Here is a 20,748-nt window from a genome sequence, read left to right as displayed (position 1 = left end):
ACAGCGCCCGGGCCCGCCGGCGCTCAGTGAGCCCGTGGCTGACCCCGCGGTTACGGACGGGCCCCGGGCGCACCTTGTCAAACAGGCGGTCGTGCAGCGAGGAGGACGCCATCAGGGTGGTCTTGGTGAAGGTGAAGCCCTTGGTGATGCCGAACGCCAGCACGGACACCATGCTGCCTGCGTACACCCACTGGTACACGCCGTGCCCGGTGTCGGCCAGCACCGTGCCGATCTCACACGGGCCGTTGCTGGTCTGCGGCCCACAGGTCAGCTTTGGAGAAAAGCAAGAAAATCACCGAGCAGCGGTGAACGGCCAGGGGAGTGGGCGTCTCCCAGAAAGGGGATGAAAGAGAGGCCGTTACTGTGGAGAGTGAGTCGGGGTGAAACCGAGTCCGTGCCCTTTGGGGGTGCCTGTGCTTTGCACGGGTCCCCAGGACCACAAGGGGCACCTGACTTAGGAGGCTGGGCACGGTCCGGGGAAAGGCAGAGACCAGCCAGGCAGGCTCAGGGCGGCTGTCCCAGAAGCCAGCTGAGCCTCAGGGCACCAGAGGTGATGCCGGGCCAGGAGGGGGACAGGAGCAAGGACATGTGCCCGCCTTGCAGCTGCCCGGCAGGAGCCAGCAGGCCTTGGGGAGGCGCCGGCCCTGGGGAGGCGGGTCTCGGGTCCGGGTCCGGGTGTGGTAGGCCAGCGCCAGGCCCCTCCCCTTCCTGTGCTCAGGCCTCTGTCTGTCCTGAAATCCCCGGTGCATGGCCAGGGAGCCCGCGTGGCTCCATCCGCCAGGGAGAGCCCCACGTCTGCAACAGTTCCGGGGAGAGGCCGTCCGTCTCTCCCTCCGAAGACACTGGCCGTCCCGCTTCCCTGCGAGCCGCGTGCGAAAGGCACGCCTGCCTTTGGGGGGCAACGGAGCATCTTTCCCCAAAGGCCGCTCTGCGGGGGGCAGCGCCGGCGGGTGTAAGCCAGAGGGGCCGGCACCCCTCACAGCCAGCGCACCCCGGGGGCTAACAAAGGAGAGGCCTCACGTGTGGGGGACGGGCAGACACGGGTCTGCTTTCGCTGCCTGCTCGGTCAGCCACTGGCACTGCCCAGGAGGAGCCTGCCCCGGACCCACCCGGGCTCTCCAGGGAGAGGCTCTCGAGAGCGCCAGGCCTGGGAGGGCTGCAGGGCCGGCTCTCCAGCAGCACAGAGCGGCCTCCCCCGCTGCTCCCCTGGGAACGGCCGACTCCAGGGGCTGCCATGCCTCTCTCTGCCCACATCCCCCAGTGCCTCCTCACTGGTTGTCACGGCAACAGGGCTGTGCCCAAATGTAAGCTGGGCAGAGGGGCAGGCCACCCCACGGTGCTCCCCGGGCTCCAGGAGAGCTGGGAGGGCGTTGGCCGACAGTGGGCGAGCTGGAGCGAGAACAGGCGTGTCTGTCCTCCCCAGGAGGGGCCCGGCCCAGACGACAGCCTCAGAGGCAGAGACCCCCAGGGGCCTGCGCACCCCCAGATGGACTTTGGGGAGCAGAGCCAGGGAGGGTGGAGCCTTCTGCACGGAGCCGGGTCCACCACACGCCGCCAGTTCCCCTTCGGAGGCAGGAAGACCTGATCGAGGCTCCCAGCGCCCTCTGTGGCCCTTACAACTGAGGCTGCAGAACGGACCCTGTCCTGCACCTTCGTGACCCACCGACCTGCTGGTCTGCCTCACACCTTCTCGGCCGGTCCTTTAAAGATGAACGGTGGGCCCTGGCCGGTTTAGCTCAGTGGATAGAGCGTTGGCCTGCGGAGCGTAGAACCTCCCGGTTTCTATTCCGCTCAAGGGCACAGGCCCGGGTTACGGGCTCCATCCCCAGTGGGGGGTGTGCAGGAAGCAGCCCATCCATGATTCTCTCCCATCATTGATGTTTCTCTCCCTCTCTCCCTCTCCCTTCCTCTCTGAAACCAATAAAAACAGATTTAAAAAAGAAGATGGAAGGTGGCACACAGAACCCCCATGCCCTTTGTCTTAAAAAGTGGAAGGGGTTTCGGGTTCTGAACCGCGCGGGGTGAGCAGGAGCCACAAGCGGAGGACGAGCTCGCGTGGCGTCGGCTGGGGTCCGGCTCCCGGGAGCCACCTCCTCAGCGTCTGCCGGTGCCCGAGGGCCACTCACCTCCGAGGCCTTGTCCAGCCAGAAGCCCAGCCACCAGTTGCTGAAGGCAGTGCTGCCAATCATGAGGAGGAAGAGTGCCACGGTGAAGAGGGAGAGGAGGTAGCCTGCAGGGAGGAGAGGCGCGGTGCCGGGCGCAGCCGGCTCCCTGGGCCCCGCCTGATGGAGATGAACCTGCCGGGAAAGGCCCCGCCCTGGGCACCACCCTCAGGCTGGCGGACGGGTCTGGGGGTTGTGCCCCTGAACCCACGTGGGGGCACCTGGCCGCCTGGTTGGAAAGTAGGTCCAAGTTGTCAACTTTTGGAAAAACCACCAATATGCACTGACATAGAAGTGACTCCGAATTCTTTAGGGACAAACAGGGAATGCCCCGTCTTGCTGGGAGCGAAGGGGGGTGACTGTCTAAGTGCTTTGCGCCCCGAGCTGATGGGGGAGCGCTCAGCGACGGAGAGGTGGCCACGGAGGCGCACCGCTGAGTTACACCGCCGCCCCCCATTTCCTTTCCACAGACAGAGCCCAGCAGCCTGAACGGCCATAAAGGGCGATGCCGTGGGAAAGGCCGTATTGTCCGACTTGATATTCTTGGGGGACGAGGGGGAGCGTGGGGGGAGCATTGATAAACAGCCTTCGCCTAACGAGTCGAATCATTAAAGAAATCATAAACATGTGAACCCAGGCGTCTAAGAAGGAGCACTTTTAAATGCAAAGTACATCAGGAAACCCGTTTGATGCCAAACCTCCAGCCGCCGTAATGTACGTGTGATACGTCCTCCAGGTCACGGCTCCTTCCCGGGGGGGCTGGGTCTGGACGAGCTGGTGCAGAGGGGCTGTGGGGACAAACACCAGTCCTGGGCTCCCCTGGGGGAGGGGGGCCGTGGGCCAGGGGACCCTCCCGATTCCCCAGGCCTCCCCCAGGGCAGGCACCGCCCCTCCTGCCCTTTCCCTGCGCCTTCACGTTCCCAAAACACTTCCGCTCCTTTAATTTTGTTTGGTCGCGCAGCCAACGTGGAGGCTCGCAGAGCTGAGGGAGTGGGTGGCACGCACCTTTGACGTCTATGAAATCTGAGTACGTGTCGGATTCTTTTCCTTCCTCTTTGTCATCGGGAGCCAGAACTAGGGTGAGAAAGGGAGGGGTCTGTGTCCACTGAGCCCCAGGTGACACCAGAGGCGTGATTCCAGCTCGGCTCGGACCGCACCTTCGTCTCTGTCCGCGGGGCCCTCCTGCAGGGCCTCCACCATCGCCGCGTTGTAAATGTGCTCAGGGTCCTGGGGACAGAACCAGTGCCTTCTGCGGGCGCAGCGAGAGACCTGCCCCAGCCGGACACCCGAGGGGAGGCCCGATCCGGGCGCCCAGGCCCCGGGCCCCAGGTCCCCGCCGCCGCTACCTTGAACTGCAGCCCCCGGAGGTTGTGCACCAGCTTTGCGTAGCGCCCTCTCTCCTCCATTAGCTCCTTGTGGGTTCCCTTCTCACAGATCTCCCCATCTTCCAACAAAATGACCTCGTCACAGGACTCCAGGAACTGGGGGGGGTGGGGGGGGGAGGGTGTAAAGCCACTGCAGTGAGCGCCGGCTGCCTGAGAGCAGCCATGTGTCCCCGGCCCTGCTGCCTCCCTGACTGTCCGGCTGAGGACAGCCCAGGGCTGGAGAGGAGACGGCAGTGCCGGTGCCACACCCATGCCGCGGGCGTCCGGTCACCTGCAGCTGGTGCGTCACCAGGACGACCGTCTTGCCGCGGAGCGTCTTCCGGATGCACTCCTCGAACACGTGCTTCCCCACGCGGGCGTCCACGGCCGACAGCGGGTCGTCCAGCAGGTAGACCTCGCGGTCCGAGTAGACGGCGCGGGCCAGGTTGATCCTCTGTCTCTGCCCCCCCGAGAGGTTGAGGCCCCGCTCCCCGATCTGCGGACGGGGCAGTGCTCCTGCTCGTCACCATGCCCCAGCTCCCCCCTTCCCTGCAGGGACCCCGACAGCACCCAGGCCCCGGGGGGCGGGGGGGGGCGGTGCTGGGAGCCTGTGGACAGAGGCTGTGGCCCTGCTCTTCCCAGCACCGAGTGAGGGGCGCCTGGCTCACGGTCCCAGGTGCAGGCCCATCGGGAGGAGCTGCGTCTGGACCACTCGCCCCAAGAGAGTGGAGGGCAGGAAGCTCGGGGAGGGGGACAGGCTCCCCGGAGGGAGGCGTGGCTGGGAGCAGAGGGACCAGCATCCGGGCAGTGTCTGGAGGGGACCTGGTCCTCCTGGGCCCACAGAGGCAGTGAGGCAGAAAGGGGCCCTCGAGACCAGCCACAGACCAGCACCTGGCCCCCCTCCTCAGAGGATGGGGCCACCTTGGGGAAGCGGGCAGCGTGAGGTTGACGTGCTCAGCTGCCAGCAGCAGGACCCTTGGCTGCCTCTCCAGAGGAGATGGGAAGTGGTCCCAGGGGCGGCCACGCTGGAGCCAACACAGGTGGGGTTGGTGCCACCTCCGCTGTGACATCCCCCAAGCACAGGCCCAGATGAGAGTCCGAGACGGGGGACCTGACTTTCCCGCATGTCCTGGCACCGTTCTGGCCCCGGGGCATGGGTGTGGACGGAGCTGGGCTGCCCGATGCCGCCTTGGGGCCGAGCCCGCCCCGCTCACCTCGGTCAGGTCCCCGTAAGGCAGGCTGCTCAGGTCCTCCTGGAGGGCACAGACTCGCACCGTGTGCTGGTACCTGTGGGCGCGAGGGTCAGAGGTCAGCGCAGTGAGGAAGACCCGCCGCCCGGGCTGTGCCCGAGACACCGCTGTGGTCCCTGGGCAAGGGAGGGCGTGGCCAGCGCTTTGTCCTGAATGTCCTAGGGCAGCTGCCCCCGGACCCTGGGCCCTCCTCCAGCTGATAGAGGGGACCGGACGGCCCTTTCCTCAGGGTTCCCACCACGGGGGGGCGCCAGCGGCTGGCACTGCTCCTGGGAGTCAGAGGAGGGGCCTCACGCCTCTGCTCTGCCCTTCGATAGCTTTGACCTTGGGCAGGTCAACGTTTCTCTCTGGGCCCCAGCCTCTTCCTGGGTGAGAGACAGGGATTCGCGGCCAGGATCCCCCTCAATGGGTGAGAGACTGGACCGGGCCGCCCCCCCCCCCCCCCGACTCGGTGAAGAACCCGGGGAAGCAGAGCTGGGAGGCCGGGGCCCGGTGTCTGCAGAGTCAGGACTCGAAGGTTGCGCTCATTCCCTTCGGCTGCTGTGGGACAGCAGCAGCAGCAGGTCCCGTGGCCCGCGGCCAGGTCCCGGCTCAGCGCTGCTCGACTTCAAGCCACGTCGTGGGTCCTTGGCCCCACGGGGAACGGCCAGACAGACCTTCCTGTGGCCGGATAGCACGTGCGGAGACAGAGCCCGGGAGCCCGGAGACAGAGCCCGGGAGCCCAGCAGCCCGGCGCCCCCCGGCAGCCCGGCGCCCATTCCACGTGTCCTGGAGCACGACCCAGGCCTGCAGGGGCGCCTCCTGGACTCGGGTCAGGGAGGGGACCACCGGCTCCCGCAGCGGAGGGCCCCAGACGTGGCAGCTCCTGCCCTGCGTGGGCGTTACCTCTGGTGGTCGTACTTGGCTCCGAACAGGATGTTCTCCCTCACGCTCCCGTGGAAGATCCACGCCTGCTGGGACACGTAGGCCAGGGTCCCGCCGACCGCCACCACCCCCTGCTGCAGCTGCATCTGCAGGCACAGAACCAGGGCCTCAGAGCCGACCCGCCGGCGGCTCCCGGGCCCGCTGGACGCCTGCGCCCCTTCTCCCGTGAGCTTTAATCCCGAGGGCGCGGGAGGGGGACACTGTCTCATCCACGGGCTGCAGAGCCCGACCGTGCGGGCCAAGGGCTTCGACGTCAAACACCCGCAGGGGGCCGGGCAAGAACGTTCTGGAAGAGGCAGCCGAGGGGCCCGCTGCTGGCTGCCAAGCCCGTCAGCCTCACGAACGTGACCGTTCACTCTGTGCCCGGCTGCCGGGGCCGCTGTCCTCACGGACCTAGCACACAACAGCAGGGAGGGACCCTGACATCGCGGCGTGCCCCCCGCACGGCTCACCTGGCCCAGCAGAGCTGCGAGGAGGGAGCTCTTCCCGCTGCCAATGTTCCCGCAGATGCCCAGGACCTTCCCCTGCAGAGAAACAGGAAAGAGACGCTGTTGCTCCCCTGTTCTCACCGGGTCTGGGGACAAAGGGGTCGCCTCTGCACTGTGCAGGTGGGGACCACGGTGGCTCCAGGTGGTGGCGGTGCAACCCCGGACCCGGCCGGACTCAGCTGAGGAGGATGCAGGGACCCGAGTGTTAGTGAAGTGCCCCCCGCCTCGCGCCGTGCGGGGCGCCTGGAGGGCCTGGAGAGGCCCGCTGCGGGCACTGGTGCGGAGCAGCCTCGCGCTGGCCCGGGACACACTCCCTGGACGCGAGGCTTGTCCTGCGCCCAGGCTCCGGGAGAGGAAATCTAACCGAGGTGATGCTCGTTGGGGCGGACAGTGAACAGGCAGAGTAGGAAAGGTTCGCAGTGTGCGGGGTGCACACCCCGGGAACGCGGGACGGGGAGCTGGGGAAGCCTTCCCGGAAAGACACCGGTCTCGGTGGGTCCTCCCGGACACGGCCCCGGCCAGAGACCCGCGTGGAAGCGGGGGGTGCGGGCACCAGCGGGCCCAGGGCACCCGGCCGTTCTGTGAGTCGTGCCACCGCTTGGGGCCGTCTCAGTGCCCTGTTTCCTCCCTGTCCTCGGCAGAGAGCCCCTGAGGCCTGGCCTTCTGAGGAGTCACTTGTTAAAAATAAAATACAGACTCCGTCTCGCAACCTGCGGGCGGGCAGCGCCCCCGGGCCCTGGCTGGCCTCCCAGACTGGCTGCCTGTGGGTCGCGCTTTGCTTTTAAGCGGAGCAGCGCTGCAGGGCGGCGAAGAGCAGGCCCGGCCAGGCGCCTGGGGGCTAGCTTCCCGTGCCTCAGGCTCCTGACCATGAGCCGGGTAGCCGTGGTGCCCACTCGCAGGGTGAGGAGGTGTCAACGGAGGTGAGTGTGTACCTGCTCATGCACGCCAGCCGTTGTGAGCCGCCCATGTGCCCCAAGTCAAAGTAAGAGCACGTCTGAGCACGCTTATGGAAGCCCGTCCGTTTGAGCCCGACCGCCTGCTGGACGGTGCAGTCCACGGGGACGTGGGCTCCAGGTCCTTCGGGGTTCGCAGGTCGGCACTGACATAGCCGCCACCTTCTCTCAGCTCGGAGAGCACGACTCCGTTGTGCGGGCCCATAGTTTGAACGTTTGGGGGAAGTGCCCTGGCCGGTGTGGCTCAGCGGTAAGAGCGTCGGCCCACAGACTGAAGGGTCGCTGGTTCAGTTCCCGTCAAGGGCACATACCTGGGTGGCAGGCTTGATCCCTGGGGTGTGTGCAGGAGGCAACCGATGGATGTGCCTCTCACATCAATGTGTCTCTCTGTCTCTACCCTTCGCTGTGGGGAGCGGCTACAGTGTTGGGACAGGTTCAAGCCTCGGACTGAGGAGAGGGCACCGTCCTCTCATGGCCACGTGCAAGTCCCAGCTTGGAAGGTAGGGCCCTCCCAGCACAATTACAGCCAACAGCTGTAGTTGTGAGCTTGAACCTATGGTCCAAACGCGTGGCCCCACGTGCCTGAGTGATGTGGGCTTGATAGAGTTCAGGCGCATGTAACTGAGTAGGATTGAAACCACGAGAACGTTGTAAACATCTTGACCACGCCCTGACTTTGCCCCGTGGCATCTGCTATAAAATAAAGACACGGCCTGTAGCCCGTGGCGCTCTCTCTCCATCGGGAGCAGCGTCCCACCCAGACCCAGCTCATTCTCTTGCCTGTCTTTTCTAATCCTTCACCGCCCCCTCTCAGGGCCAATGAACCAGGCTGAGCTGGCAGCACATAAGGCGCCCTGGGGCTGAGTATGTCATGGCCGTGCCAGCCCACCACACCTCCCTTCCACTCTCTCAAATCCAATAGAAAAAATGTCCTCGGGTGAGGATTAACAAAACAAACCAAGAAACAACAACAACAAAAATTCAGAGAAGAAAGCCGCCTGGTTAGAGACATCCCGCCCCGCCTCCAGCCCAACCTGAATGCCCCGGGGCCTTGCGAAGGGTGGCTGTGTGTCGCCCAGCGGAGGGACGGGCCAGCCTGGACGTCCGGACCCACCTTCCTCACCACGAAGCTGATGTTGTGCAGGACCGACTTGCCGCCGCCGCTCCGGTCCTCTGGGCCCGCGGCGCCCGGGGCCGAGGCACTCAGCCTGTACGTCTCCGACCTCTGTTTCGTGAGAAGACGCTTTTCCTGCTTGTCCGCTTTCTTTACGTCGCTTTCCCGGCTGGCCTCTTGCTCCCACGTCAGGGTGGCATTTGCTAAAAGCAAGACAGTGTCTGTGCCTTCTGGTTGGGTGATGTAGGAGGGGGGGCTTCTGGCTACGAGAATTCTCTAAGATCAAAGAAACAGAATTAACTGGGTAGACGCCATCCGTTGGCAGGAATCATCCCAGGACACCTCTAGGCACCTCCAGGCACACAGTCTCTGTGGTTCTACCCCGGACGTCCGGGGAGGGCGACTGAGGCTGCTCCCCCAGGAGGACCTGCAGCTGAAGGGGGCCCCTGGCCCCGACCACGGAGGACGGTGGCTCTTTAACCACCAGGCCTGTGGGGGTCACCCGCACGGAGAGGGCCCCTCCCAGCTGCGTTTTACCCTCGCGCACACGGTAGCAGCTTTTTAAAAATATTTTTTTAATTGATTTTAGAGAAAAAGGGAGAGGGAGGGAGAGAGAGAGACAGACACATCAATGACCAGAGGGATGGCCGACATTGTAACAGCTCTGGGGACCTGGCGCCGTGTGACTGGGAGTGAGGAGGACAGTGTCGGGGAAGGCGCTGGTCCCTACGTCCCTGCGATAGTCCAGACGAGGTGGTGAGGCATCGAGTGAAGGGGGGGGCCCGGGGGCCAGAAGGAGTCAAGAGAGAGCAGTGCCCTCTGGTCTGAGACATCCGGTATCAGCATTAACACAGGTCACGGGACGGCGTCCCTTCTTTTGATCGAAAAGGGATCATTCAACAGTGTGCCTTCTAGGCAGTCTCACACCCGGTGGCTTTTTAAATAGGGGACTACGTGGCCAGGAGATGGGTCAGCAGGGACCTCGGGGGCAGATGTGGACGGTGAGGGAGAGAGGGATACGGATACGGACACAGAGTGTGCGCAGGTGGCCTCTGGCTGCAGTGAGTAAGGTCTCTCCATCCGTTTGCAGATATTGAGCCTGCTGCGTTCTCTCTCTCTCTCTCTCTCTCTCTCTCTCTCTCTCTCTCTCTCTCTCTCTCTCTCTCTCTCTCTCGTGCCCTGGCCACCTCTTGGTTCATGGGTCACCGCTCAACCACTGAGCCACCCCGACAGGGTGAGCCTGCTGCTCTCTTGACCGGACGCCCTCACCTCAACGCCACAACCACCGTATCTGCCCTTCCGTGCGCCACGCAGCCCCGCACCGTGTACGGCAGGCGCTGGGGGGCCTGGTCCTACACTAGGCCAGTCCAGACTCTCTCTCCTATGTCCGTGCGGACCCACAATGCCGTGTGTGTGGGAAGCACAGTCAGTCTTTGATGAGCAAATAAACGAGTGAATAAGGTGGCTGAGTGTTGGGTAAATAGGGTGCCCCATTGCTCCCAGCACCACACTCCTTGCAGCACAAACCAGACGGGGGTGCGGGGGGGACTGTGTGCACACCCAGCCCCGCCCCCGAACCGCCTCAGGTCCACGGCTTGGACAGGAGCGGGGGCGCAGTGATCGTCTCTCTGTAGAGACTCCATCTCGTTTTCCCTGAAAGGGGGGCCACCTAGAAGCGCGGCCCGTGCCCTCCTCCACCTGCAGGTGTGCACCCCACCTCCCTGGGGGCCTTCTCCCCAGTGGCTGGGCTCGGCTTCCCTTATCTGGGAGTCTCCCCCCCAGAAAGGAGACCTCTCTCCCCTACTCACCCAGCGTGAGTTATACCTTCATTCTCCTCAGGGAGACGCTGGCTTCGGCCGCTGCCTTGACGGAGAAGGGCAGGATCGCGATGGAGAACCTCATCACGTTGAACATGGCGATCACACTGAATGCCTGCCGAGCGGGGGAGCGGGGGGTTAGGGGGGGACCGGGGTCAGGATGGGTGTGGCCTTGGCCCGGGACCTCGATGTCCCTGGGGCCCGCCTCGCTGAGGGCGGGGTGGGGGGGGGTGTCTCCGAGGAACAGATTTTTCCATTTCGTGGCGCAGAGGTCACAGGTCGGCAGATCGGATAGCAACATCTCAATCTGTTGGCCTTTTGGGTTTTCACCAAAATGGTGGGAGCCGTGTCCCTGGCCGCTGCCAGTCCACAGGGGGCGGGGCGGGGGAGGGCCGCTCACTGATGCCCTGGGAACTCTCCACCCAAACACAGTCGCACTCGCCGGGACCACCCAGGTGTCCCCCTCCCCCTCCCCCTGGCTGCTGCAGGAGCCCCTACCCTTGGAGCTCCAGCTGCCTGCACCCTCACAGCCCCAGCGTGGCCCCTGCCCCTCCCCCAGCACGCCCAGCCCTCCCCCGGCCCCTGCCCCAGGCACCTCGCCTTTACCTGCCTCCCTCCTCAGCCCCAAGCGCCCTTCCTCTGCCTCCGTAACTTATTTCCTACATCGGTTCCTTCTAAGTAAATGTCCTCTTATAGTTTGAGTCTTGGCTCTGAATTCTTTCCCAGCCAGAACTCAAGTTTTTAAAAGAGCGAAAGAAAGAAAAAAGAGAAGTCTCCCAGCTGGGGGTGCCCAGGCGTGCACCGGCGCCTCTCTCAGCGCCCTCGCCTCTCTCGGCACCCTCTTCTCGTCGGTCCAACGTCTGATGGCAGCATCGTCAGTCCGTCGGTCCGTTAGGAGAGTGAGGGAGGATGCCGCCTTCCTCACATCTGGTCCTAGATCCATCCCCCACAGTGCTCAGTGCGCCGGCCCCAAAGCGGGGTCTCGGCTCAGGAAAGGGCCTTGGCTCAGGCGACAGAGCCCCAGCCGCCAGGCGGACCCCTACGTGAGGCCCTGCCTGGAGGCGCCCGAGCAGGCGACTCTGCTCTGCGAAGTCCAAGCTCCGCGCCCAGGAACCCGTCTCGGCCTCGCTTCCTTCAGAGCCTCGTTTTAGACAAGTGAACTGGTCACGTCGCTTTCAGAGTAACCTGCTTGGCGAGTTGCTGGGGGAGATGCCCTTGTTTGTTTGGGGATCATAAGGCCGCACAACAGCGGGGGGCGTTCTCCTCAGGCCACTGGGGCTCCTGCCGGTCGAAGCCCCGAGACTGAGAGAGGAAGCTGGCCCAGAGAGCCGTCTACCAGGGGCGCCCAGGGCGGGGCAGGTCCCCAGCCCCCGGGTGCTACCTGGGGAGCAGCCACCTGTCCAGACCCACTCCCCTCCCGGCCCGGGTTCGGTGCCGTTCCTCCCGGCTCGCACCCTGTACTTCTTACTTTCTTTCTCTCCCTTTACTTTCTTGCTTTTGTTGACTCCTCCCCCCACTTCCCTGGGACAGCGGCTCGTGCTGTGGCTGTGGCGTCTCCCCGCCGGGCCGTCTCCCTCCGGCTGGGAGCTCCTTTGCCTCTGAGTGCACAGGCCCCTGCGGACACTGAGCACCTGGCCTGCGCCCCCTGTCTCTCCCCCCCCCCCAATCTCCCCTGGCTTCTCAGCCGGCCTCCCAGCCACAGGACCCCTCACCCCGTTCACAGATGATAAACCCAGGCGTGAGGAGCTCATGATTCGGACCTACAGCTCCACCGCCCCGCAGACTCTCCGGGGTGTGGGACCGGGAGTCGGTGTGAAGGAGACCCCCTCCTTCCTCACCAGCTGAGTACGTGGCTGCCCGATGGGGATGCTAACGCAGAGGTGAGGCGCAGGGTCCGGTCAGGACCGAGCGCTGCCTCAGGGGAGGGCTTACAGTGTCACCCGCACCCACTGTACACGCACAGACCACACGGGTGCAGGCACAGCCCGCCCTGCCCTCAGGGCCCACACGACCAGTGCACCACAGAGAGAAGCCGGCCCGCCACAGCCAGTGCCACCGGCCGGGGGAGGCTGGGGCAGGAACCAAAGGGAAGGGCACGAATGTGTGGCGAACTGGGAACCCCTGCTCGTGCTCGGCTGGGGGGCTGAGATCGTGGGCCGCTGCAGGCAACCCCCCGGCAGTGGCGTGTGCGGCCTGAGTGTGGGTTTCCAAGTGTCAGGTTGTGTGGCCACGGTAACTGTGCCCCTTGCCCCGCCGTGGACCCGGAGGGTCGCTGTGAGCCTGCCCCCCGCCATTGGGCGGTCAGTGCCAGGGCAGGCAAAGGCGGGGGAGCCGCCCCGTGGCACCGTCCTTACCACGGGGGCCGTGAGCTTGCGCCGCAGCAGGATGTGGCCGGTGAACGTGGACACGATGGCGATGGTGGAGACGATGGGGGCCAGCGCCGAGTTCCCGCTCTGGACGAAGCCCGCCTTCTCCAGGAGCTTCCTCTCCTTCCTCCTGATGTCTGCAGGGGGAGCACAGGCCGAGGGTAGTGGCACGTCCAGCCCCTGCCGTCCTCCGGGCACAGGGGTGAGGGGTCCCCGCCGCGAGGTGCAGACGGAGGGAGCACCGAGTCCGGGCACAGGGCCGGCCTGGGAACTCGGTGCGGCCTTGGCCGGGGGCGGTCCCGGGGGGGCTCCCAAGGTCACTCCCCGCCCTGCGTCTCCGTTCCCACGGGGGCCAGGCAGGCGCCGGAGTGACGGGTGCTGCACACAGGAGCCCGGAGGGAGCGTGCGGAGGGAGGGCACCGGATGGCCTGTGCGTTTCAGTGAGAGGGGCGGCCAGGGTCACAGGGCGTCAGCTGCTCCGAAGTCCAAGATGTGGACTGGGGTGAGCAGCAGACCGAGTCCACACACTCTGGAGTACGGCCAGCAAGCTTACCTTTTAGCTATTTTTTTTCAGCTTAGCTCACCCTTCATCTTTTTTTTAAAGACTTTTTAAATTTGAATTTGAGAGAGAGAAGAAGGGAGAGGGAGAGAGAGAAACATCGATGTGAGAGTGAAACGCCTGCCGGCCTCCTCCTGCACGCCCCCTGCTGGGAATCAAGCCCGCAGCCTGGGCATGTGCCCTGCGGAATCGAACCAACCACCTTTCGGTGCAGGGCATGACACTCGGCCATGGAGCCACGCCAGCCGGGCTCTCCTCCATCTGAAAGGCTGATCGTGTGTGTGGTCTCGTGGCCTTCTGCACAGGAGCAGCTGGGAAATATGTGTGGACTTGACCTGACCTGACCTGTGTGGGGTTGAATCAAGGCGCATGGAACCACATTTATTCAAATCAAAGCAGTGTCTTGAAGTGAGTTCGGGGGTGAGGAAGCTTTTCTGGGTCCTCAGTGTGGGTCCCCGGGAGCGGGTCCGCAGCTGCAGGCCCAATTACACGCTGGCCGGGAGTGTAATTGTAGACCCGGGGAGTCCGCTGTAACGTGGCTCAGGTCATTAACCGGCCAAGCACCTGAGGCTCCATCAGCAATTATGTAAATGTTCCCGCAGTTAATTTGCATTTATATTTGATCGGAATGGGTTAGTGCGTCTTTAGGAGAGAAGCGGCCTGTGTCGCCTCTTACCTGCGTGAGGCATGTCAGCCCGAGGGCCACCCAGGGACAGCGAGGCTCTGCAGGCACCGAGGGATTTATGTGCGGGGGGGGGGGGGGGGGTGAGTGTGTGCATGAGTGCATATGAGCATATGTGGGTGCAAGTGTGTGTGTGCAAGAGTGTGTGCGAGTGTATGTGAGTGTGTGCATATGAGTGTGTGTATGAGTCAGTGTGGGTGTGCATGTGTGTGTGTGAGTGCTTATGAGTGTGTGTGAGTGTGCATGTCAGTGTGTGTGAGTGTGTGTACAAGCGTGTGTATGTGAGAGAGATGGTGTATGAGTGTGTACATGAGTGCATGAGTGTGTGCGAGTAAGGTGTGTGTGTGTGTGTGTGTGTGCATATGTGTGTGTGTATGAGTCTGTGGGTGTGTGTGTGCATGTGGGTGCTTAGTGTGTGTGAGGGTGTGTGTGTGTGTGTGTATGAGTGTGTGTGTGAGTATGGTGGGTGTGCATGTGTGTGTGTGTGCGTGTGTGTGTGTGTGTTTTTTGTGTGTGTGTAGAAATCTAAGTCAAGCAAATAGCTTGAGGCCGCTCTTCTGCTCACCATGGTTGGTGGGTTCTTTCTGTGGAAGGGAACTGAGTGGCCAGCGCCAGCACCCACACGCCGGGCAAAGGCTAACCATACGGTGCTCGCCTGCCGCGCCCGGCTCACCAGCCAGATGCCGTTTCTATGATGAAAGCTCCTGAGCCCTTTGAAGCGCCTGCAGGGCCGCTCAGGGGGCCCCGTCTGGAACGCCCGGCGCTGGGAACCTTGGGAAGACCCCGTGCCCCGGGGCAAGTCCCCCCCCCACCCGCGAGGCGCCCGCCTACCTCGGATGGTCTGGGTGAAGGGTTTCTCCCAGGCGTACATCTTAATCAGCTTGATGCAGGTCACAAACTCGTTCATGATCTGCACCCGCTTGTCCGTCATGGAGATTGCTGACCTTCGGAAAGCTGAGTTGAGCTTGGCCATGAACACCTGAGGGCGAGGTACCGACCTTGTGTTCCGGGTGCCCTGTGGGCACAGCTGGCCTGAACACCCCCCCAACTCCTGAGGCTGGAGTTGGAGGGCGCGGACAGGGCCTAAGGGAAGCTGGCCCGGCGTTCTCACTCGGCCAGCGTGGTCTGGGGGCACCAGGGCCAGGGCCAGGGCCGGCCATGGAAATACGCGGGCCACCAGGACGCAAAGGTGGTGTTGGCGACTTTGACAAACTGGGGAAGCGTGCCCTGCCCCCTCCCCAGGGCTTTCAAATTCAAGTTTGAAAAACCACCAGACTGTGCCCGCCGGCCGTGGCTCCATGAACCAGGAGGTCAGGGTTCGGTTCCCGGCCAGGGCACAGGCCCGGGTTAAGGGCTAGATCCCCAGTGTGGGGCGTGCAGGAGGCAGCCGATCGATGGTCCTCTCTCTCTCTCTCTTTCTATTTCTCTCTCCCTCTCCTTTCCTCTCTGAAATTAATAGAAATATATATTTTTACAAAAACCTGACGCGGTGCCCAGAAAAGCTCGCACATGTGTGGGCGCCCCTCGGGGCCAGGCAGACAGGGTCACCTGGATGGGGACGAAGATGATGTAGACGGATATGCCGATGAGAGCCGTGGGCCCCAGGGTGAAACAGGAGAACACGGCACAGACCACCATGAGGATGGGGATGGTGGCCGGCAAGGGGCAGAACAAGGCGGCTTCGAACAGGGAGCAGCTGTCGCTGGACAGCACGTTGAGCACCTGAAAGAGAGCCCGGGGTCCGGGGGGGCGGGGGGCGGCGTCACCGTCACCGCGGCTGAGGGTCTGAGCGGAGGAGAGAGATGCCCCTCGGAGGGGCGGGGGCATCGGGCACCAGCACTGTGAGCTCCGTGGGGAAGGGGCCTGTCTGTGTGCACCGAGGCGGCCGAGGCGGAAGGCCAGCGAGAGCAGCAGCAGCACCCGGCTCTGCTGTGCCGAGGGCGGCGGCCAGCCAGCCAGCCAAAGACCACAACGCTCAGTGGACACCGGTGCTCACACCGCCGGGGCTGCCCGGGACGAGGGGCCTTTCCGGTGTACGTGGTGAGGACTGCGTTGTAAGGATTCAGGGCGTAAGAAAATGTCCGCTCGGGCCCTGGCTGGGCGGCTCCGTGGGTTAGAGCGTTGTCCCACCAAGGATGGTCCGGGCACATGCCAGAACCAACCGATGGCTGCGTCCATAGGTGATAAGTGGAACAGCAAATCAGTCTCAATCAATCTCTCCCTCCCTCCCTCCTTCCTCTCTCTCTAAAAATCAATCAATGAATTTTTTAAAAGAAAGACAATGTCCACTCTGAAGGCCCGCGGGCACAGCTTCATTATGGCTTCGGCGCCCCAAACACTGCACCAGGGGAACCGCCGGGTATATGGGCCGATCAGTTTGATCCGTGACCGTAGCCGGCTCTGTATCACCTCTGTGTCCTCACTGTCAGTCAGAGCGAAGGGACGAGGGGACCCCTGCGTCCAGCTGGACAGAGACGACCCCAAGTCCTCCAGCGTGGAGGGGCCCGCTGGCGCCTCCTTCCCCAATGCCTCAGCGCTCTGTCTCCGCTCACCCAGCGGGGAGCCCCCATGATGCCCCCACTGGCTCCAGGAGGCAGACTTTTTCATTAATTTCAGTGTGGGGGGGGGGAGGGCTGGTGGGCAGGACCGGACACACAGGGAGGCGGCTGCTCCATCCAGAGGCACGTCTGACCCACAGCGCGCTCAGGATGCGGCCCCGGCCCGCCCCGCCCCGGCCGCTCACCTCGCCCACGGAGATGCGCGTCAGCGTCTTGAAGGACACCAGGTTCTCGAACACCAGGGTGGACACGGCCACTTTCAGCCGGATCGCCGTGCGGTAGTTGATGGCCCAGGCCAGGGCCCAAAAGAGGACTTTGGTGAACTCGGTGGCAAAGAGGGCCGCGCACAGGCCGACGCCCACCCAGACGCTGCGGGTGGCGCTCTCCGTCTGCCGGAGGATCTGGTGGATGAGGACCATCTGCAGAACGGCAAGGGGGAGCGGGGAGAGGAGAGGGCCGCCGGGTGAGGACGGGCGGGCGGCCCCCCTGAGGTCCCCACCGGCTCCAGGAGGCGAACTTTTTAATTAATTTCGGCAGCTGCCGCTGTGCGTGGCGAGGACTCGCCTGATGGAAATTCGCCCCCCAGGAGCTCAGCGACCAGGGCAATGTCGCAGAGGAAGGAGCCGGTCGGGCCGGGGGACCAGGCAGAGGGCACCACTCACCGGCCCGATGGCCGCCATGACGATGCACAGGATGTTGACCACCGTGTCCATCAGGACCCGCGTCCGCTGGAACTGCCAGACCACTCGGCCCAGGGAGGCCCTCTCGGGGCCCGCCCTCGCCACCTCCTTGTCCCAGAGCACGCGGAGCCTGCGCGGGAAGAGGAGGAGGAGGAGGAAAGGGCCCTCGGTGTCCGCTGGCTGCCCGGAGCCTCTCCGGTGGGCCAATCCCTAAAGGGTGCGTGGCAGGCCCTGGCCGGGTGGATCAGTGGGTAGAGCACCAGTCTGCGGACTGGAGGATCCCAGGTTCAATTGCGGCCAAGGGCACATACCTCAGTTGCAGGCTCCATCCCAGGCTCATGTGGGAGGCAACCAATCAATGTGTCTCTCGCACATCGATGTTTCTCTCTCTCTCTCTCTCTCTCTCTCTCTCTTTCTCACCCCTCCCTTCCATCTAAAAATCATTGGAAAAATATCCTCGGGTGAGGATTAAAAAATAATAATAAATAAATAGAAGAAAGCGTGCATCGCAGGACCCTCCCCTGGCAGAGGTGGCTCTGGACCAGCCGCACTGACGCTCCGGCTCCCCTGACAGGGCGGCTGGGATGTGGGCGGGGCCGGAGAGAGGCCTGGGCGCCACACGCTGCCGCCTGGCATGGGGTGCCCTCCGCGCCCCTGCTCCCTGCCCCCACTGCCCACGTCTGCGCACAGTCCCAGCCCTGATGAAATCCAGGGCACAGCCTTCTCCGGGGTGGGGAGGAGTTTGTCCGTGTCAAACACGAGAAAGGAGGACAGTGACGGGTGGTGAGGGAGGGGCCGGCTGGCACGGTGCCCGAGGGCGGCGCTCACGGGAAGGGGTTCAGATCTCACTCCGGGGCCAAGGACGCCGCTGAGGGCTTTGCAGCCGCCACCTGACATGAAGACGCTTCGTATCTAAAACCTGGTTCTGGCAGCCGGCGCGGGAGTAGGTGGCGGGGAAGCAAAGGCAGGCGCGGCGAGACCCGTAAGAAAGGGGGTGTCCAGGTGAGCGTAGCTGACACTGGGCGGAGGGACATAGGTTTGAGGGAAGACGGACGGAGAGAGGACCACAGTCCCTACTGATGAACTGATGTATGTGTGGAGCGGGTGGGGCCGGGGGGTGGGCGTGGGGGTGCGCGGTGGTGAGCGGGGCCCAAGGAGCCCCGTTTTCTGTGTTGGCCAACGATGTGAACGGAGTTTGGGGAGATTTATCAATGGGGTCGAGGATCAAGAATGTTGCTTTGTTCCAACCGGCGAGGCTCAGTGGTTGAGCGTCGTCCTATGACCCAGGAGGTCTCAGTTCGAGTCCCAGTCAGGGCACAGCCCAGGTTGCGGGCTCGATCCCCAGTGTGGGGCGTGCAGGAGGCAGCCGGTCCATGATTCTCTCTCATCATTGATGTTTCTCTCTCTCTCCCCTCTCCCTTTCTCTCTCTGAGATCAATAAAAACATATTTTTTAAAAACAGGATGCAGCTTTAGAAGGTGATTTAGACAGAAGGTCCCGTGCAGCGGCCCGATGGGGTCTCCCCAGCACAGAGCACAGCGGGATGCTGGCCGCTCTTGTCCCGAACCAGGGCCCCTGCAGCCCCACGGACACCCAGCCACGTGGCCGGAGCCTCGGGCCGCAGCTCCCAGGCCGTCCTGTCTCCCCACCGGCTCTCCCCAGTCCTCCCCTCCCGAGACACTGGACCAAGTCAGGCAGCGCGGCCCACGTCTCAGCCACCGAGAAGGGCCACCAGGACCCGTGGGTGCCGGTTTCCACGCCTGGGAAATGGGAACTCCCGAGGGGGCTCCCGGTCCCCTTCCCGGGCGCGCTCCCCTCCTGAGGTGACCCAGGGGAGTCTCGGTACCGTTGGGCGTTGGTGTCGGAGGAGTCATACGGCGACAGTGGGGGCAGAGTGTCCACCGTCAGCGTGTGCCTGTAGCCTTTCACCATCAGTGGCGTGAACCAGGAAAACGTGGCGAAGGAGAGCAGCCCCGCGTCGTCCATGGGGTTGGGCGCCAGCCTAGGACAACAGAGATGCCATGTTCTCGGACGCCGGGCCGGGGCCCTCAGCCCCTGGCGTACATTCCTAACAAGGGCGGTGCTCAGAGCCGGTGGGCGCGCCCAGCAGTCCTCTGAGCAGCAGTGCGATCGGACCAGCTCGCGGGAGCTGATTGTGAGCCTTCCAGGAGTCATGCAGGTCGGCTGTTAAGTAGACGGTATTAGAAACCACGTGACATCCACTTAGATCAGTCACCTTACAGACAAAGGCAGTGAGTACCGGGAAGGCATCACCTCCTAATCATTGTATTGGATGTTATCAGCGTCTCCGCTCTTTGGATTATGTGAGTCCCGTGTGTCACAGGGAGCTGTGAGCACCACCTGAACAGCAGCTGTGTCTCCCTCTCACCCAAGGACGGGGGGGTGGGGTCAAGGAGTGAGGGCTCCACCAATGAGTAACGGTGGATGCCTTGATGGGTGGATGGGAGGGTGGGTGGGCGGACGGATGATGGATGGGTGGATGACGGATGGGTGGGCAGATAGATGGGTGAGTGGATAAATGGAGGATGGATGAATGATGGATGGGTGGACAGGTAGATGGGTGAGTGGACAGTTGGAGGATGGATGGATAGATGGATGGGTGGATGGATGAATCACGGATGGATGGATGGATGGGATGGATGAGTGGACAGTTGGAGGATGGATGGATAATGGATGTGTGGACAGATAGATGGATAAGTGGACAAATGGAGGATGGATAGATGGGTGATGGGTGGGTAGATGGATGGATGATGGATGAGTGGACAGATAGATGAATGAGCAGACAATTGGAGGATAGATGGATGATGGATGGGTGGATGGATGGATGGATGGGTGGGTGGATGGATGGGTGGGTGGATGGATGGGAGGATGGATGGGTGGGTGGATGGATGGGAGGATGGATGGGTGGGTGGATGGATGGGTGGATGGATGGATGGATGGGTGGGTGGATGGATGGTGGATGGGAGGATGGATGGGGAGACAAAAGGACAAGCATACAGAGCCCAGCATGGGGAGCAGGGGCAGTGCCCACTCTCCTGATGGACCAGAAACGACTCTTGGCAGCCTGACCTGCCCTCCCCGTCCTCCTTGCTTACCTCGCGTACGGCCTCATGGGGATCATGGTCTTCAGGCTGTGGTCGTATCTCTCTGCAAAGGACCGCCGCCGCCGGCTCCGCTTGTCCAGGTCGGAGATGAGGTAGGGGCCTTCGCCCACCATCCTGCTGGCGGTCCGGAGCCCTGGGCTCGCGGCCGAGGGCCGCCGTCACTGCAGAGAGACGAGAGGCCCCCTGGGACCAGGACACTCTGGGACAGCATCAGGCAGCCCCAGGCCCCCAGCCAGCTCCCTGGCCCGACCCTCCGACATGGGCTCGCCCACCAGCCTTCCACATTGACGGGGGTGGGTGTGGCCAAAAAGACACAAAGAGGTTGAAACTAACAGGATGAGAGAAGGAACGCCACAGTAACGATCAGGATGAGGCCCCGAGAGCCTTCCCGTAGCACCTTCACTCGCTCTTCACAGCCCCTCCCCCAAAGCGCTGTGCCCCGGCTTCCCTGTATTCTCTGCGGGAAGGTGGGGGGCTGTCAGTGCCTGCAGGGGTGCTCAGACCCAGAAAACTAAGGAAAGTGGCCTCTCGCCCTTGGCGGGTCCTCGGCTCCCTGAACAGACGCAGTCCAGCTCTGGCCAGAGGGGCAGGCGAGGGGACCTGGACTGGGCCTGGGCTGGCACCCACAGCCTCTCTCCCGCTCCCCGCCCGCCCTGTCCCTCCACGGCGTGGAGCGTGGACAGCCCAGCCGTGGCCGTGCCCTGAC

General features: G+C 63.5%; 1 protein-coding gene across 1 annotated transcript in view; it reads right to left on the bottom strand.

The window, feature by feature from the left end:
* The window catches only part of ABCC12 (ATP binding cassette subfamily C member 12), a 32,715-nt gene extending 12,529 nt beyond the window's left edge, over window positions 1-20,186 (bottom strand). Inside the window, exons 1-19 of the mRNA XM_059668115.1 lie at window positions 20,034-20,186; window positions 18,764-18,919; window positions 16,900-17,047; window positions 16,423-16,656; window positions 15,228-15,401; window positions 14,511-14,658; window positions 12,427-12,575; window positions 10,080-10,187; window positions 8,256-8,531; window positions 6,153-6,224; window positions 5,662-5,786; window positions 4,741-4,813; window positions 3,819-4,022; window positions 3,509-3,643; window positions 3,320-3,389; window positions 3,168-3,236; window positions 2,861-2,950; window positions 2,127-2,230; window positions 74-271 (exon numbers count right to left, since the gene is read on the bottom strand). Coding sequence (XP_059524098.1) covers window positions 74-271; window positions 2,127-2,230; window positions 2,861-2,950; window positions 3,168-3,236; window positions 3,320-3,389; window positions 3,509-3,643; window positions 3,819-4,022; window positions 4,741-4,813; window positions 5,662-5,786; window positions 6,153-6,224; window positions 8,256-8,531; window positions 10,080-10,187; window positions 12,427-12,575; window positions 14,511-14,658; window positions 15,228-15,401; window positions 16,423-16,656; window positions 16,900-17,047; window positions 18,764-18,919; window positions 20,034-20,155 — 2,655 coding nt within the window. The 5' untranslated portion in view covers window positions 20,156-20,186. The remainder of the gene's footprint in view (window positions 1-73; window positions 272-2,126; window positions 2,231-2,860; window positions 2,951-3,167; window positions 3,237-3,319; window positions 3,390-3,508; window positions 3,644-3,818; window positions 4,023-4,740; window positions 4,814-5,661; window positions 5,787-6,152; window positions 6,225-8,255; window positions 8,532-10,079; window positions 10,188-12,426; window positions 12,576-14,510; window positions 14,659-15,227; window positions 15,402-16,422; window positions 16,657-16,899; window positions 17,048-18,763; window positions 18,920-20,033) is intronic.
* Window positions 20,187-20,748: the final 562 nt, after the last annotated feature.

The sequence above is a fragment of the Myotis daubentonii genome, chromosome 15 (assembly GCF_963259705.1).
Source record: "Myotis daubentonii chromosome 15, mMyoDau2.1, whole genome shotgun sequence".
Classification (NCBI taxonomy): domain Eukaryota; kingdom Metazoa; phylum Chordata; class Mammalia; order Chiroptera; family Vespertilionidae; genus Myotis; species Myotis daubentonii.
Note: the sequence above shows the minus strand (reverse complement) of the source record. Positions and strands in the feature narration are given on the sequence as shown.